Source organism: Narcine bancroftii, chromosome 5 (assembly GCF_036971445.1).
Source record: "Narcine bancroftii isolate sNarBan1 chromosome 5, sNarBan1.hap1, whole genome shotgun sequence".
Lineage (NCBI taxonomy): Eukaryota > Metazoa > Chordata > Chondrichthyes > Torpediniformes > Narcinidae > Narcine > Narcine bancroftii.
Genome location: NC_091473.1, coordinates 80,706,966 through 80,721,259, shown reverse-complemented (window position 1 = coordinate 80,721,259; position 14,294 = coordinate 80,706,966). Strand labels below are relative to the sequence as shown.

Genomic DNA, 14,294 nt, shown 5'->3' with positions numbered 1-14,294 from the left:
ATTCCTCCAAATTTAAATGCAATTTACATAACAAGTCAAATAAATCAAAACATTGTCTGAAAATAAACTTATTTAATACTCCTCTTGACCAGCCTTAAACCCCTTTATTTCCACATCACTCCTACTTTTCTCAGCCAAAGTTTCTATAGCTAAAATAAGATGAAGATAAGGGACAACCTTGTCTACTAGATCTCACCAAAGAAAAAGGATTGGATATTTGTCCATTTGTTACCACTTTTGTTTTAGGATTATTATATAGTGCCCTAATCCAATTTATAAAAGATTGGCCAAACCAAAATTTATCCAGAACTTTAAACAAAAAAATCCCATTCTAATCTATCAAAAGCTTTTTCAGCATCTAAAACCACTGCTGCACTCAAATCTTTCCCCTTTTGTGCTGCATGTATAATACTAATTAATCTAACTACATTATCTGCTGAAAGTCTTTGTTTAACCAATTCTGTCTGGACCATATTTATTAACTTAGGCAATAATTTAGTAATTCTATTTGCCAAAATTTTGGCCACAATTTTATAGTCTGCATTCATGAATGAAATTATTCATGGCAATTGAAATCTGAATAGGCTTTAAGAATGATCAATGCAATCAAAAATAAATCCAATACTGTGACTTATAAACTTTAAGAAATAAATGAAACTTTTAAGAATTTTTATTCAAAGCTGTATAGTTCAGAATCTTTAAAGGATAAATATTTGTCAAATATAAAATTACCTACATTAAGTTTTAAGAGCAGACAAAACTGAGTGCAATTAGAGGTAAAGCTGGCAATAAGCTCATTACAAAGTAACAAGTCACTGGGAGAAGATGGATTTCCACCATCTCTATAAAACTAAGTTTTATAAAGAATTTAAAGAGGAATTGATTCCGATTTTTATGGAAATGTTAGATCAAGCTTCAAGAACTCACACTTTATCAGATTAATTTTCAATAGCAATAATCATAGTGATACTGAAAAGGGATAGAGGATCCTTTAAAACCTTCTTATAGACTAATTTCATTATTGAATGCAGACATCATCTTATTCTTTATTTTAGGAAGGAGAGGCAGAGGGATCAAGCTCCTGTCCACATTGATGGGATGAAGATGGAGAGTGATAGTTGCTTTAAGTTTCTGGGAGGCAACATGTCAGAAGACCTTTCCTGCATCCAGCACATTGAGGTGACTATGAAGAGGCACACAAACACCTCCATTTTTTATGAAGTCTGAGGAGATTTGATATATCATCATATCCTCTATCAAACTTTAATAGGTGCACTGTGCAAAGTATTCTGACTGATTGCATCACAGTCCGGATTGGAAGTTCAAGTGCCCAGGAACACCAAAGGCTGCAAAAGGCAGCAAACATCGCCAGGTCCATCACAGGCTCAGACCTATTTATTGAAGACATCTACATGAGGTGCTACCTCAGTGACATCATAAAGGACCCTTATCAGCACGTTTCACAAACAATTTCTTTCCAACAGCTCTTGAACTCCCCTTGCTACACTAATCACGCCCACTCCACTATAGAAGTGAACAGGAGTTGGGGCGAGAGTGCAAGACCAGGCTTGTTTAAACAGGCGGAAAGTACAAGTGAGGCAGCCACTGAATGAGTGGTCAGAGTTAAGAGTGGGGAGTTGAGGCTTTGGCGAGAAGAGGCTAAGGTGATGGTGCAGGAGTGAAGCAAAGACAATCCCATCAGGGAACAAAAAAGGTTTAGCAAGGCACAAGTAAAGCAGTTCTTTTCTCATTTATTCTTCTCTATTTCATAGACAATGGGAATGGCAGCCAGGACAGGGATATGCTCTTCTTGCATAACATAGATAGTTAGGGAAGCCAACAGCACCCTTGATGACTTCATCTGTGAGAAGTGCATCCAGCTGCAGCGCCTTACAATAGGGAAATGGAACTGGAGTTGGACGAATTCCAGTTCATTCGGGAGGCTGAGGGGGTGATACACAGGAGTTACAGGGACACAATCATACCTAGGAGGCAGGAAAAAGGTAGCTGGGTTACAGTCAAAAGAGGGAAAGGCAACAGGTAGTCAGTGCAGGGTACCCCTGTGATTAATCCCGTGAATAACACATTTACTATTTTGGATACTGCTGAGGGGGAATGGTCTACCAGGGACAAGGTACAGTGGTTAGATCTCTGCAAAGTGTCTGGTCTTGTGACTAAAATTGGAAGAGGCAAGCTGTAGTAATAGGGTATTCCCTGTTTGGGGGAACAGATATGAGGTTCTGTAGAGGAGATCAAGAATTCCAACTGGAATGTAGTCTCTCAATCGAAATGGAATATAGAGAGGAGGAGAGGGGGAGGAGGAGGAGGGATGGGGGAAGAGAGGAGGTGGGAGGAAGAGAGGAGGAGGGGGGAAGAGAGGAGGAGGGGGGATTTAACAAAGTCCCCCATGGTCTACTCATTCAGAAAGTCATGAGGCATGGGTTCCATGGATTCCATTGTCTCTGTGGATTCATAATTGGCTTACCTGCAGAAAGCAGAGGGATAAGAACACAAGATCATAAGAAATAGGAGTAGGAGTCGGCTATCCAGCCTGTCAAGTCTGCTCTGCCATTCAATGTGATCACGGTTAATCTGATGATAGGCTCATTTCCACCTACCTGCCTTTTCCCTGTATCCCTCAATTTCCTTGCTATGTACTACACTCTTTAGGTCTGCAGTAACGAGCGGGCTGCCAGCAGTAGTTAGGGAGGCGTTAGAGAATAACCCTGACATTCCTGGTTGCTTGAATGAGCAATGGGAAAGACATTTGACCCATCACATGAAGCGTTACAGGGCTAAGCAAAAGGAGGACAAACAAAGTACGGAGTCGGCACAAGTGCAACTCCTTAAGCTTCAATTGGAAGAAGCTAGGAAAAAGGTAAATGAGGCAAAAAAGAATTCCTCAAAGGGTGCGAACCAGATGATTCAGCAGCCACCACAAGGAAATAATATGAATTGGCTCCCGGCCCCAAATTGGGCACCGGGTCCCACCTCTGGGGGCAGAACTGGAGGTCTAATGGGGGGATTCTGAGAAAGAGGGAGAGGTCGGGGTGTTCCACGAATGCCGCCAGCCGTATGTTTCAGATGTGGTCAACCAGGATACTGGAAGAGAGATTTCCCCCTAGTTTGGGGACCTCAGGACACTGGGGGAAGGGGATATGGACCACCACAATATGAGCCTTGGGTCCAGCCCCAGAGATCGTCAGTGCCACCCCTGAGACATCAGGCCCCCCATGCGGCTCTCGCTCCAAAGGGATAATTCCCATCGCTGACGGAGGAGGAGCCATATTACCAGCAGTGACGGGGCCCGAGCACCCAAGAGCAGGTTAGGTTGGCAGACCCCTTCCTGCAGATTAACGTAATGGACATGGAAGTATCCTTTTTAGTGGATAAAGGAGCCAGATTTTCAACACTCATTGGCGCTGAGTTTCAAGCTAAAACATCATCCTCTCGTGTCCAGCTGATAGGGTTCTCGGGTACACCAGAAATTCTGCTGTTTTCTACATCGCTAGTCACTTCTGTGGCAGGACAGACTTTCACACATCAATACATTTTGTCAGCCAGGTGCCCTACTAATCTTTTGGGCAGAGACCTGCTGGTCAGGTGCGGAGCATCGATCCTTTGCGGACCCAGCGGAATAGAGATCACCTTTCCAAATGGATATTCTATGAACTGTTCATTAACTACACTTCATTCCAGTTCTCAGATGTTGTTGGCAGCCGCTGGAGGATCCGCGTCTGAGGGATTATGGGCTGACATTTACTGGGGGCTGCTGGAACCGGAGGACCCACAGAAGGGAGGGCTGCTAAAGCTTTATAATCAATGGAAGCCGTGGATCCAGACGTTACACCCGTATACCCCTCCCTCGGACCCCCTCCATGTGACCCTCTTTTACGATAGGGATGGGGATGAAATTTATCAGCATGCCTTTTATGAAGAGGTAGAGGGCATACAATGGGAAATTAATTCGGACTACATAGTGGTAGGAAAGGAGGGAGTGGCAGCTACGGTAGCACTGACATCTGAACAGCTGGAGTGGTATGTGATGGCAGGTAAGGCCATTCCGCATCTCACCCTTGCAATTGGCACTACTCACCAGGCAAAAGATTTGGGACCGAAGTGTTGGAACTTGATGTCCTTAAGGGATTGGTCCGATACCCAAATACCGACAGTGCAGTTCTCCTCATCTGGTCAGGCGTACAGGATTTTGTACCCGACAAATGATCGAGTCCTCCTTGAGCATAGACAGATTGAACGTTTTCATGGTAGAGAGATGGATCACCCTGACACAGCCCCTATGCTAGATTCTCTCCCTGAGAACCTGTGGTCAGTGGGATCAGCAGATGTGGGTGTTTGTCAGCAGGCTGACCCCATAATCTACGAACTGTCAGATTATACTCCAATTTGGCAGACACAGTATCCCCACAAACCTGAAGCTGAAGTGGGTCTGGCAAAGGCCATTGAGGGCTTAATGGATTCAGGGGTGTTGGAGCATTCATGCTCAAGTTGGAATACACCCATCTTACCTGTTCCGAAACAGGAGACGGGCAAATATCGGATGGCCCATGATTTAAGACGCATCAATGGTATTGTGCGAACACCCACAGTTCCAGTACCGAACCCATATACTGCCATGACTGCTTTAACCCCTGACCACAAGTGGTTCTCTTGCATAGATTTAGCGAATGCTTTATTTTGTTTGCCGCTGGCAGAACAATTAAGAGATGTGTTTTCTTTCACGTATAGAGGTAGAAAATTACGTTATACTAGACTTCCGCAGGGCTTTATCTTATCTCCAGGGATTTTCAATCAGGTTTTGAAGGAACAGCTGGGGAGTTTAGTACTGCCAGGTGGGGTAGTTCTGATCCAGTACGTAGATGACATCCTATTGGCAGCACCTGATCATGCTTCCTGTTTGGAGGCCACACGTCTCCTGCTGATGCAGCTGTTCAAGACAGGATTTAAAGTCTCTCGCTTAAAGTTGCAATGCTGCAGACAGGTGGTCTCCTTTTTAGGTAGAATGGTCTCAGCGAAAGGTACAGGGATTTCCCCTGCACATCGAACAGCGATACTACATCATCCAAAACCAAACAGTTAAGGAAATGCTTTCATTTTTGGGCTTGACAGGTTATAGTAGGCAGTTTATCCCATCGTATGGTGAGTTGACACATCCACTGCGAACTTTAGTGAATGAGCAGGGGATGAGGAATCTGGGAGCTACACTAGATTGGACTGCACAGGCTGAGATGAGTTTTATTCCATTGAAGCAAGCTCTTACAACAGCTATAGATTTGGCGATTGCAAATTATAAACTACCTTTCTTTTTGGATGTTTCTGAAAAAGCACACACAATTGATGGTGTTCTTTTTCAGAAAAAAGGGGGTGGAAGATGTGTGCTCATGTATGTGAGTATCACACTAGACCCGACGGAAGACAGACACCCACCATGTACGAGACATGCAGCGGGAGTAGCAAAGATTCTACAAAAGGTGGCACACATAGTAATGGGACATGGCCTGACGGTATTAACAACACATAGTATTGTAGCATTTGTGAGCTCGACAGCATTTACAATGACTTCGCTAAGGCAGACGAGACTAGAAAAGATCCTGAATGCTTCAAATGTTACGTTTACCCATGAAGGCATTAACATGGCAGACAATATGGGAGAGTGAGAACCACACTGTTGTGAGAAGAGGGTAGTAAAGGATATTAAAATAAGACCTGACTTACAGGCTACACCCTTGAGAGAACCAGATGAGACCTTATTTACAGATGGTTGTTGTTACAGACACCCCACGGATGGATTGAAGGCCGCCTATGCGGTGGTACGAAAAACTACAGGAGGATTTGAAGAAATCATTACAGGGACAGTGAGAGGAAAGGAATCAGCACAACTGGCAGAACTACAGGGAATGATAGCAGCATTAGAATGGGCAGAAGGGAAGGAGGTCAATATATATACAGATTCGGCATATGTGGTATACAGGTTGAGCTTAGTCGATGGATTAGAAGTGGGTTTTTAACAGCAGCAAGGACCCCAATTAAACACGAGAAGGATGTTAGGAAATTGGCTGAGGCCCTCCTGAAACCAAGGGCATTAGCAGTTCTTAAATGTAAAGGACATGATAGAACAGATACGATGGTAGCTCGGGGAAATCAGGAAGCAGACATGGCCGCTAAAAGGGCAGCAGGATACGGCCCTCAGTTTATTATGATACAGGCAGACAGAACGGCACATGACTTATTGCCACCGTGTGAGGTAGAAGTAATAATTCAGGAACAAGTGAAGGCATCACCTCAGGAAAGGATGGTATGGGAGGAAAGGGGGGCAACCGAGGATCAAGGACTGTGGAGATCGACAGACGGTAGGCCAGTTTTACCATCTGGACTCATGAAACCCCTCCTAGAGGAGGCGCATGGGTTAACACACTGTGGAAAGAAGCAGATGATAAGGTATTTGATACAATGGTGGCACCCCTTCCTGCCGGCGATGGTGGAGAACCATATCAGAGAGTGTGAGGTATGTATAACTTTCAATGTCAAGGCGACTGTGAAGCCGCATGAAGGACAGTTTCCGTTGCCTAAGTTACCAGGGCAGGAAATTGTAATTGATTACACGGACATGATTGAGAGGGCAAGTGGCTATCGATACCTCTTAGTAGCAGTAGATGTGTTCACAGGGTGGCCGGAGGCAATCCCTGCCAAAAGAGAAGATGCAAAGACGGTAAGTAAGTTCCTGATCAACCAGTATATTCCGAGACACGGATTCCCTAGAAAAATTAGGTCAGATAATGGAAGTCATTTTAAGAATAAAGATCTACAGGAGGTAGAAGCGATGTTGGGGTTGAAACATGCCTTTGGAACGGTGTACCATCCACAATCCCAAGGGAAAGTGGAGAGGATGAACCAAACAATAAAAGGTAAGATCGGGAAAGTACAGGCACGGACCAAACTAAATTGGGTGGATGCGTTGCCCCTGGCGTTAATGTCAATAAGGAGTTCGGTAAGTTCTGTGACAGGATTTACTCCATACGAACTACAAACGGGGTACCAGTTTCCGGGACCTGGAGCAGGAAGAATGAGGTAAGTTCAATGAGATGCAAGCTTTATTATGATAAACTAACGGCTCTGGTGTCAGATTTTTCACAACAGGTCACCAGTACCGACAGAAAAGGGGAAACACCGATACCATCAGTCGCGAAGTGGGTTCTGCTAAAGGTGATCAAGAGAAAGTGGTCGGAGCCCAGGTGGACAGAACCCTACAGAGTGGTGGAGAGAACATCCCACGCGGTTCGACTACAGGGAAAAGGAGAGACGTGGTATCATTGGAGTCAGTGAACAGCAACGGACCCACCGACACGGACACTGGAACAGATTCGAACGGAGGTGACTGAGAACCTGTGAAGCAACTACGGACTAAGAATATTTAACGTGTCCCTTTTTAAAGAGACTATTGGACTACGGTGACTGTATATCAGTGTTTGACGTTATAATCAATATATTAACGTCAAAACAAAAGGGATGAATACTATGTGGGGATTATGGGTGCTGGTATTCCGAGCTCTTGAAGGATCTGGGGAGGAAAACCACTGTACGAAGTGTTTGCATTCAGCCTGGGGGTCGCATAACGAAAAAGAACAGTACTTTGCGGATTGGACTGACTTTCCTGAACACTGTGTTGGGACTCACAAGTGTGTTCATAATGGACAAGTGTATGATGTTAAGTTCAATAGGGGATCGTTACCGTTCACGCCAAATCAAGACCTCTGTCCACAAGGAATAACATGGCTTTGTGCCCGGGAGGGAGACCGAGATGAGGAGAAAGGGGGCTCAATACCAATTCAGAAGATACAGTGGGAATCCATGTGGCAAAATGGAAAACAACCATACGTATGGGACAGCAAAAAGGGGGATATCTATGCCAACGCTAAACGCCAGGCAGCAACTCACAGAGTAGGCGACAATAGATGGGTAGACCTTAGCCAAACTACGGCAGAACTCTTGCGGGTAAAAAACTGTTGGGTATGTGGGGGACCCACAAGAGATGGGTCATGGCCATGTAACGGGGAGCCCCTGGAGGTGTGGGAGTTGATGGGTTTTCACGGATCGGCAGATGAGACGCATCCCCGCCAAACATGGCACTTAGCAAATCACCCATTAGAGGAGGATTGTATCAGGAAGGAGCAAGGCAATCAGTATAAAGGGGGTTAAAATCTTGGGGAAGTTCCCTCAATGGCATCCTCAGCGACCACGGTGGTTCCTGGCCCCACAGAATGAAGCAGATTGCAGACCAATAACGGATAACTCCCGTGGTAAAGTAGTATGGAATTGCACGGGGGATAATCCATATAAGGGGGTTCCCTCACTCAGACAATTGTGGGCTCATTCCTCTCCACACGGATTTGCTCCAGAGGGACTATATTGGATTTGTGGGAATATGGCATACACTTTTTTGGAGCCAGACTGGAGGGGAACGTGTTGTATAGGTATCATTCAACCACAATTTGTGCTTTTACCCCAGAACGACTCCCATCAGTTAGCTGAGCGTATATATCAGGGGCTCCGTCAGAAGAGGGATTTAAAGATCGGTGAGTGGGGAGAGGACTGGCCTCCAGAGCGCATTATTTCTTATTACGGACCTGCCACCTGGGCCCAGGATGGGTCCTGGGGGTATCGAACCCCAATTTACATGTTAAACCGTCTGATTCGGTTACAAGCTATTTTGGAAATTATCACCAATAAAACAGCCACGGGCCTTGATCTGTTGGCAGAAGAGCAGCAACAGATTAGGGCCACGGTTTTTCAAAACCGCTTAGCATTAGACTATTTGTTAGCCACGGAGGGGGGAGTGTGTGGGAAATTGAATCTCACTAATTGCTGTTTAAAAATCGATGACAATGGGCAAGCAGTAAAGGATATTTCTTCAGGCATTCGCAAATTAGCTCATGTCCCGGTTCAGACCTGACGACCCTTGGGCAGCGCATGGCTAGGAAATTTGTTTTCAGGAAGCTGGGGATGGATACAGACTGCAGTGCTAGTTGCTGGAGTGGTGGTGTTGGCTTTGATCCTGATCCCATGCATCCTTCCCTGCCTCTAGTGCCTGGTTCAACGAGCGTTTTCACAGAGAGCCATCCCCAGATCCCAAGGCATGTATTTGTCTCTATTCCCCTCCCAAGAGTATACTGAAACCAAGGGGTCGGAGATGCCGGTCCTTGCAATAACTCCTGAGATCTCGGTCTAATAAGGTAGCAGATGGTTGGTCTCATTTTCATGAGACCAAAAGGGGGACTGTTGGAATCTAGGGGCTAAAATATCACGGAATAGAGGACTATATAACAATTTTTATATTTACTTCATGGTTAAGGGAAAAGTATAAGGTAATTAAGTGGCAATCACAGCATGGAGCAAAGTTGGCTGAGTCCAGTAGGGGTAGAATTGTCTGATCCCAAAAAACAAGGGAGAGGAAATGGATGAAATGATTTAGGAGGGGAATGCTCAAACTGAAGGAGGTGTTGAGTAGCGCAGGAAACACAGGGCAGACCAGAACAAAGAATATCCTGTAAGAAACAAAGGGAATGGAAAGCCAGTCTAGGAAGAAGACTAAGGCATGAGGAGGTGTTAAGGAGAACAGAAGACATTGGCCAGACAGGAACAGAACGATGATTGGAAATATCTGGGGCAGGAATTAATTTCTGGTCAAAACAATAGGATGGTCTGATCTGGAAGATTTAAGATAAGAGGTCTACACCCAAGATAAACTGTAGAATAAGGAAATTGCTGGTGATATACTTTATGTAAAAATCTAGCAAAGGAAGCTAACTCTTGTTCTGTATGGTAAATTGTAGCTATATAAACTGAGCAGACTGGACAATAGGGTTCAGTCTTGGGGAATAGCTCACTGTGCAGGAGACCTATGAACTAACGACTGACCCAGAGCTCTGTTAAGTTTTATTCTTGTGCTGTATAATAAACTGATTGTTGAACCGAATACCTTCTCCCATCACTTCATTCAACGAGCACGCTGGACTCAGACGACACATAAACTAAATTGAGGGTAAGGTAAAGCCAGAGTCCGACACACCTCGACAAAGAGGCAGACAACAAAAGACTTTGGGGACTATTAAGTATGGACACTATAGACTGTAATGCCGGATCTCGGGCGGTCATGTGGTGGCCCGCAATTGTGGAGATCAGGCCAGAACATTGCTCAGCAGCAGATGCGGTCAGAGATCACTAAAAGCAACTCCCGGGTCAACAAACTGGCGGGGGTAGAAGCTGGGGCATCATCAGACCAGCAGCCCTAAAATGGCGTTGCTCAAGCTGCCCAGCTAACTCAGCAGAAACAGGCTGGGGAAGAAGGGCATTCATATGCATGGATGTTCCCGCCCGCTATTGTTATTCATATGGATGATTTGGGCAATCGGCAAAACTGGCAAGAAGTTGAACAGTATAAAATCAGCCTTTCCAGCCCTAATAAAGTGAGTGAGCTTAATCTGCCACACTGTGTGAGTGTGTTTCTTTGTAGCAGTCGCTACAAATGTATATATATATACATATACACACACATACATATATATAATATATATATATATATATATGTATATGTATATATAATATATATAAATAAATATATATATACACACACACACATACACAATATACAAACACATAATATTCACATTCACACACACACACACTAACCCTTTATTCAGGATTCTGAAAACTGCCAACCTCCAAAAACCAGCACTTTTTTTCAGTAGATGACATCTGCTCATCAATGGTGGAGTTTTGTGCCAAACATGACTTGACACGACCCTTGCTCAACTCCTGTGTATCCTGTTGCATTTGTCGTTGCTAATTAGTGGCATGATTACAATACAAGTACGCTACCCATCAAGCATGACCCTCTCTCAACTCACGGTGGAATATCCTGTGTCATTCTTTTACTTTATGTGTCTCCAAATTGCTGTATAACAATGCCCATCCAACGTCACAACACTTTCAGCCATCCTGGTGGCACCGGCTCATAAGCCGTTGTCGCTATTCATAATGCGCCATGCAGATGAAACCGCTGCGCCAGCGCAGGGGAACCGAGAAGGGGGCCGTTCCCCTGATGCTGGTACAGAGGTGGGTGGAGGGAAAAGAAAAAGACAGCAGCGCAAAGCGGGAAGGGGTGCAGGGTGTGGAAGAGTCAGCAGTGCAACTCGGACGGGCAGAGGGGTGGGGGGGAGAGATGGCAGCGTGACTCGGGCAGGCAGGCTTAAAGGGACTAAAATCGAAATGATTCTGGAAGATTCTGAAAAATGGTAGGTCCTGATGATCCCGGATAAAATATTCGGTGTATAAGAATTGCCTGCAATCAGTGAACTTGGAGGAATAAGAAGTGAGATTGGACTGTGAATCAAAGAACTTTTCTGAACTTATATACACATGTGCTTAGAATTAGAAGGGAGTTAAGTTAATAGTAATAAGTTAAAGATAATTAAAAACAACTTTTGTTTAAGTAACCATTTGTCTTGGTGAATTTCTGTTGCTGCTGGGTTTTGGGGTCCTCTGGGCTCATAACAATACATATACACCACGAGATGCATATGTGCTCATCAATTCTAATTATCAGTCTGCTTCATAATCAATCAAGTTTATTGTCACATTTACTGAAGTCAGTGAGGAAGATCATTTCGTGAGCAATCCAATGAGTCAACCAACACACTGTACACGTGCATTATGGGAGGCAGCCATTATGCCCGTACAGGTCAAAACCAAATTATTAATATTAATTCCATTTTCCAGCTTTGGGTCCAAAGTCCAGTTGGTAATAACGCTCAATATGATCAAAGGTTTCTATCTCTTTCATAATTTCCGACATGAACTGCTCTGCCAAGTGAAGTGGCAGAAACAGATGTAACAACAATGGCATTAAAACAAACACATACAGTCAGCGAATGCAGGGATATTGACCACATGTTAGCAGATGCGCTGTTTAAATTGGCATGATGGTCACCAAAGATAATGTGGGCCAATGTTCCTATCCTACCCAGTTTTATGTTCCATGCATTCCAGACTCTCGCCATTTTATGGCAGGGAAGAACATTTTTTAAATCCTCTCTAATCCTATCTTGATCGATATTTCGATTAATAACTCCTGTTAAGTGGAATTAGTCTTTACTATACCACAATTTTATATTATTCAAATTTCTTCTACCCCCTCCATTTCCAAAACCTAGCAAGGATTTCTTCGCAAATGAATTTCTCCATACACCACATTGTTATTAACTACAAACATCTGCATTTTTTTCCTCACCACTTGAGCACCTTCTCTAACTCAGTCATCGCCTTTCTGTGACATGTTGAGAAGAACTACTCACCAATATTTTGTGTCTGCTTATTTACTTTCAGGTCTCAGATTAGGCACTCCAAGGCATCTTTGAACCTTTACACTACTATTTACTCGCATTCCTTAATTTGCCCCCAACTCCGTTTCTCCGATCAGTAACTTTCTGATCAACTTTGTGCCTCGGTGTCAACCACATTGCCAATCTTTGAATGCCTACAAGCTTCTTTATCACACCTCTTAAGGTTTTGACAGAAATCGCTTGTCAAAAGACCTTACACGGCCCAGGAAAAAACTCCAGAACTCAACTACAGGGTACTGTAACGATTTAATTCCTGGCAATGAGTTATGTACATGGCGTTTTCTCTACTTCCTCTTTAGAAAAGCAACGTGGCATGAAAGCGGGGCCCTCCTATCCACTATCCTTCGTCTCACCTGTTGCTCCAGATCCCATACAGCAGCTCCACGAAGGCGAAGGAGAGATTGAGCAGAAGAAAGAAGAAGAGGTTCCGTGATGTGGAGTCTGACAAGATGGACCTGTGAAAAGGAAGTCAGGAGGAGGATCACTGACAAGTCCGGGCCTTCACCCATCCCCATATTCCAGCTGTGCGGTCCCCGTCCTGGCCGCTGGCGCTCTATAAATATAAACCCATCCTGTCCGGTCTCATCGCATCCACTAGCGCCTACCTGAACCAACCCGAGACTTTACGGAGCAGATTAAAACGCGGCGACTTGTACTCGTCGTCCTTTATCGAGAGGGGTAACATGCTGACAACAAACTGCTGTTGCCGCTCCCCGGCAACTGCACCAACTCGGTACTTGCCGCAACTTCCGGTTGCCGATCGAACGGCCGGGAGCCGACGACGTCCAAGGCGCATGCGCCGCCTGCCGTTCAAACGCACCGAAACGCCGGGGGTGAATCTCAGCATCCACGGGAGACAAGGATGGATTGTCGACGTTTCGGGCCTGAGCCCTTCTTCAAGGAATGAGCCAGAAGCAGGAAATCTCAGCATTCAGAGAATGCTGGCTCTGGGAGGAATCCAGACCAACAAAAGGTGATAACTTACGAGATAAGTAAGAATTTATTATGTTTCTGCCAAACGAGACAAGGAAGGGAGAGACAGAGCTGGGGGGAGAAGAAGTGAGCTAGTTTCCTCCTGGCGTCATGAATGCAGCTCCAGTAGAAAGAAGTTCAAAGGTGTTTTCTTGTCACAGATTGACCTGCATATCTGTGATACAGGAACTTGCATCTTCTCCAGGTCTGGATTCTGAGAAAGCTAATGAGTCAAGTGAGAAACTGAGACTATACTCCATGTTTAGAGAGCAGGCAGATGGGCACTTGCACTGAGCTGGACTCCTTGTATTCCTGCTGTTAGAAATTGAAGTACCTTTAAAGAAATTGCTCTGTTAGAAATTGAAGTACCTTTAAAGAAATTGCTCTGTTAGAAATTGAAGTACCTTTAAAGAAATTGCTCTGTTAGAAATTGAAGTACCTTTAAAGAAATTGCTCTGTTAGAAATTGAAGTACCTTTAAAGAAATTGCTCTGTTAGAAATTGAAGTACCTTTAAAGAAATTGCTCTGTTAGAAATTGAAGTACCTTTAAAGAAATTGCTCTGTTAGAAATTGAAGTACCTTTAAAGAAATTGCTCGAGACAAAAATTGAGAACAAAGAACATTTATTTTACAACAATGCAAAGTTGGGTGCTTCCCCTTACCCTGGGAATACACACACATACTGGGGCTCACCCAACTTTTATACAGTCAATTTCAGTATCAAAGTGCCCTCCCCCTTACATTCTTCAGCCCCCTGGATGGGTTTGGCATAGGCAATCCTTCCTGCCTACGTGCAGTTTCAGTACACTTGGAGGACCAGGGGGTATCCTGTGGGTGTCCCATCATGTCATTGTCCTTATTCACACCTTCCTGATTCTCGGGGCTACAGTCTTTTGGTATGCAGAG

At 44.6% G+C, this 14,294-nt stretch overlaps 2 protein-coding genes across 6 annotated transcripts in view; one reads left to right on the top strand and one right to left on the bottom strand.

Moving 5' to 3' along the window:
• Positions 1–13,180, bottom strand: part of slc30a7 (solute carrier family 30 member 7) — an 87,862-nt gene extending 74,682 nt beyond the window's left edge. For 3 of the 5 annotated variants that reach the window (XM_069938013.1, XM_069938011.1, XM_069938012.1), the window contains exons 1-2: positions 13,022–13,180; positions 12,770–12,871 (exon numbers count right to left, since the gene is read on the bottom strand). In XM_069938013.1, coding sequence (XP_069794114.1) covers positions 12,770–12,871; positions 13,022–13,101 — 182 coding nt within the window. In that variant the 5' untranslated portion in view covers positions 13,102–13,180. Of the gene's footprint in view, positions 1–4,096; positions 4,235–6,655; positions 6,689–12,769; positions 12,872–13,021 lie in introns of those variants that run through there. The other 2 variants (XM_069938014.1, XM_069938015.1) reach the window with 2 other exon arrangements.
• Positions 13,026–14,294, top strand: part of extl2 (exostosin-like glycosyltransferase 2) — a 28,148-nt gene continuing 26,879 nt past the window's right edge. Inside the window, exon 1 of the mRNA XM_069938016.1 lies at positions 13,026–13,389. Within this exon, the coding sequence (XP_069794117.1) occupies positions 13,100–13,389 (290 nt within the window). The 5' untranslated portion in view covers positions 13,026–13,099. The remainder of the gene's footprint in view (positions 13,390–14,294) is intronic.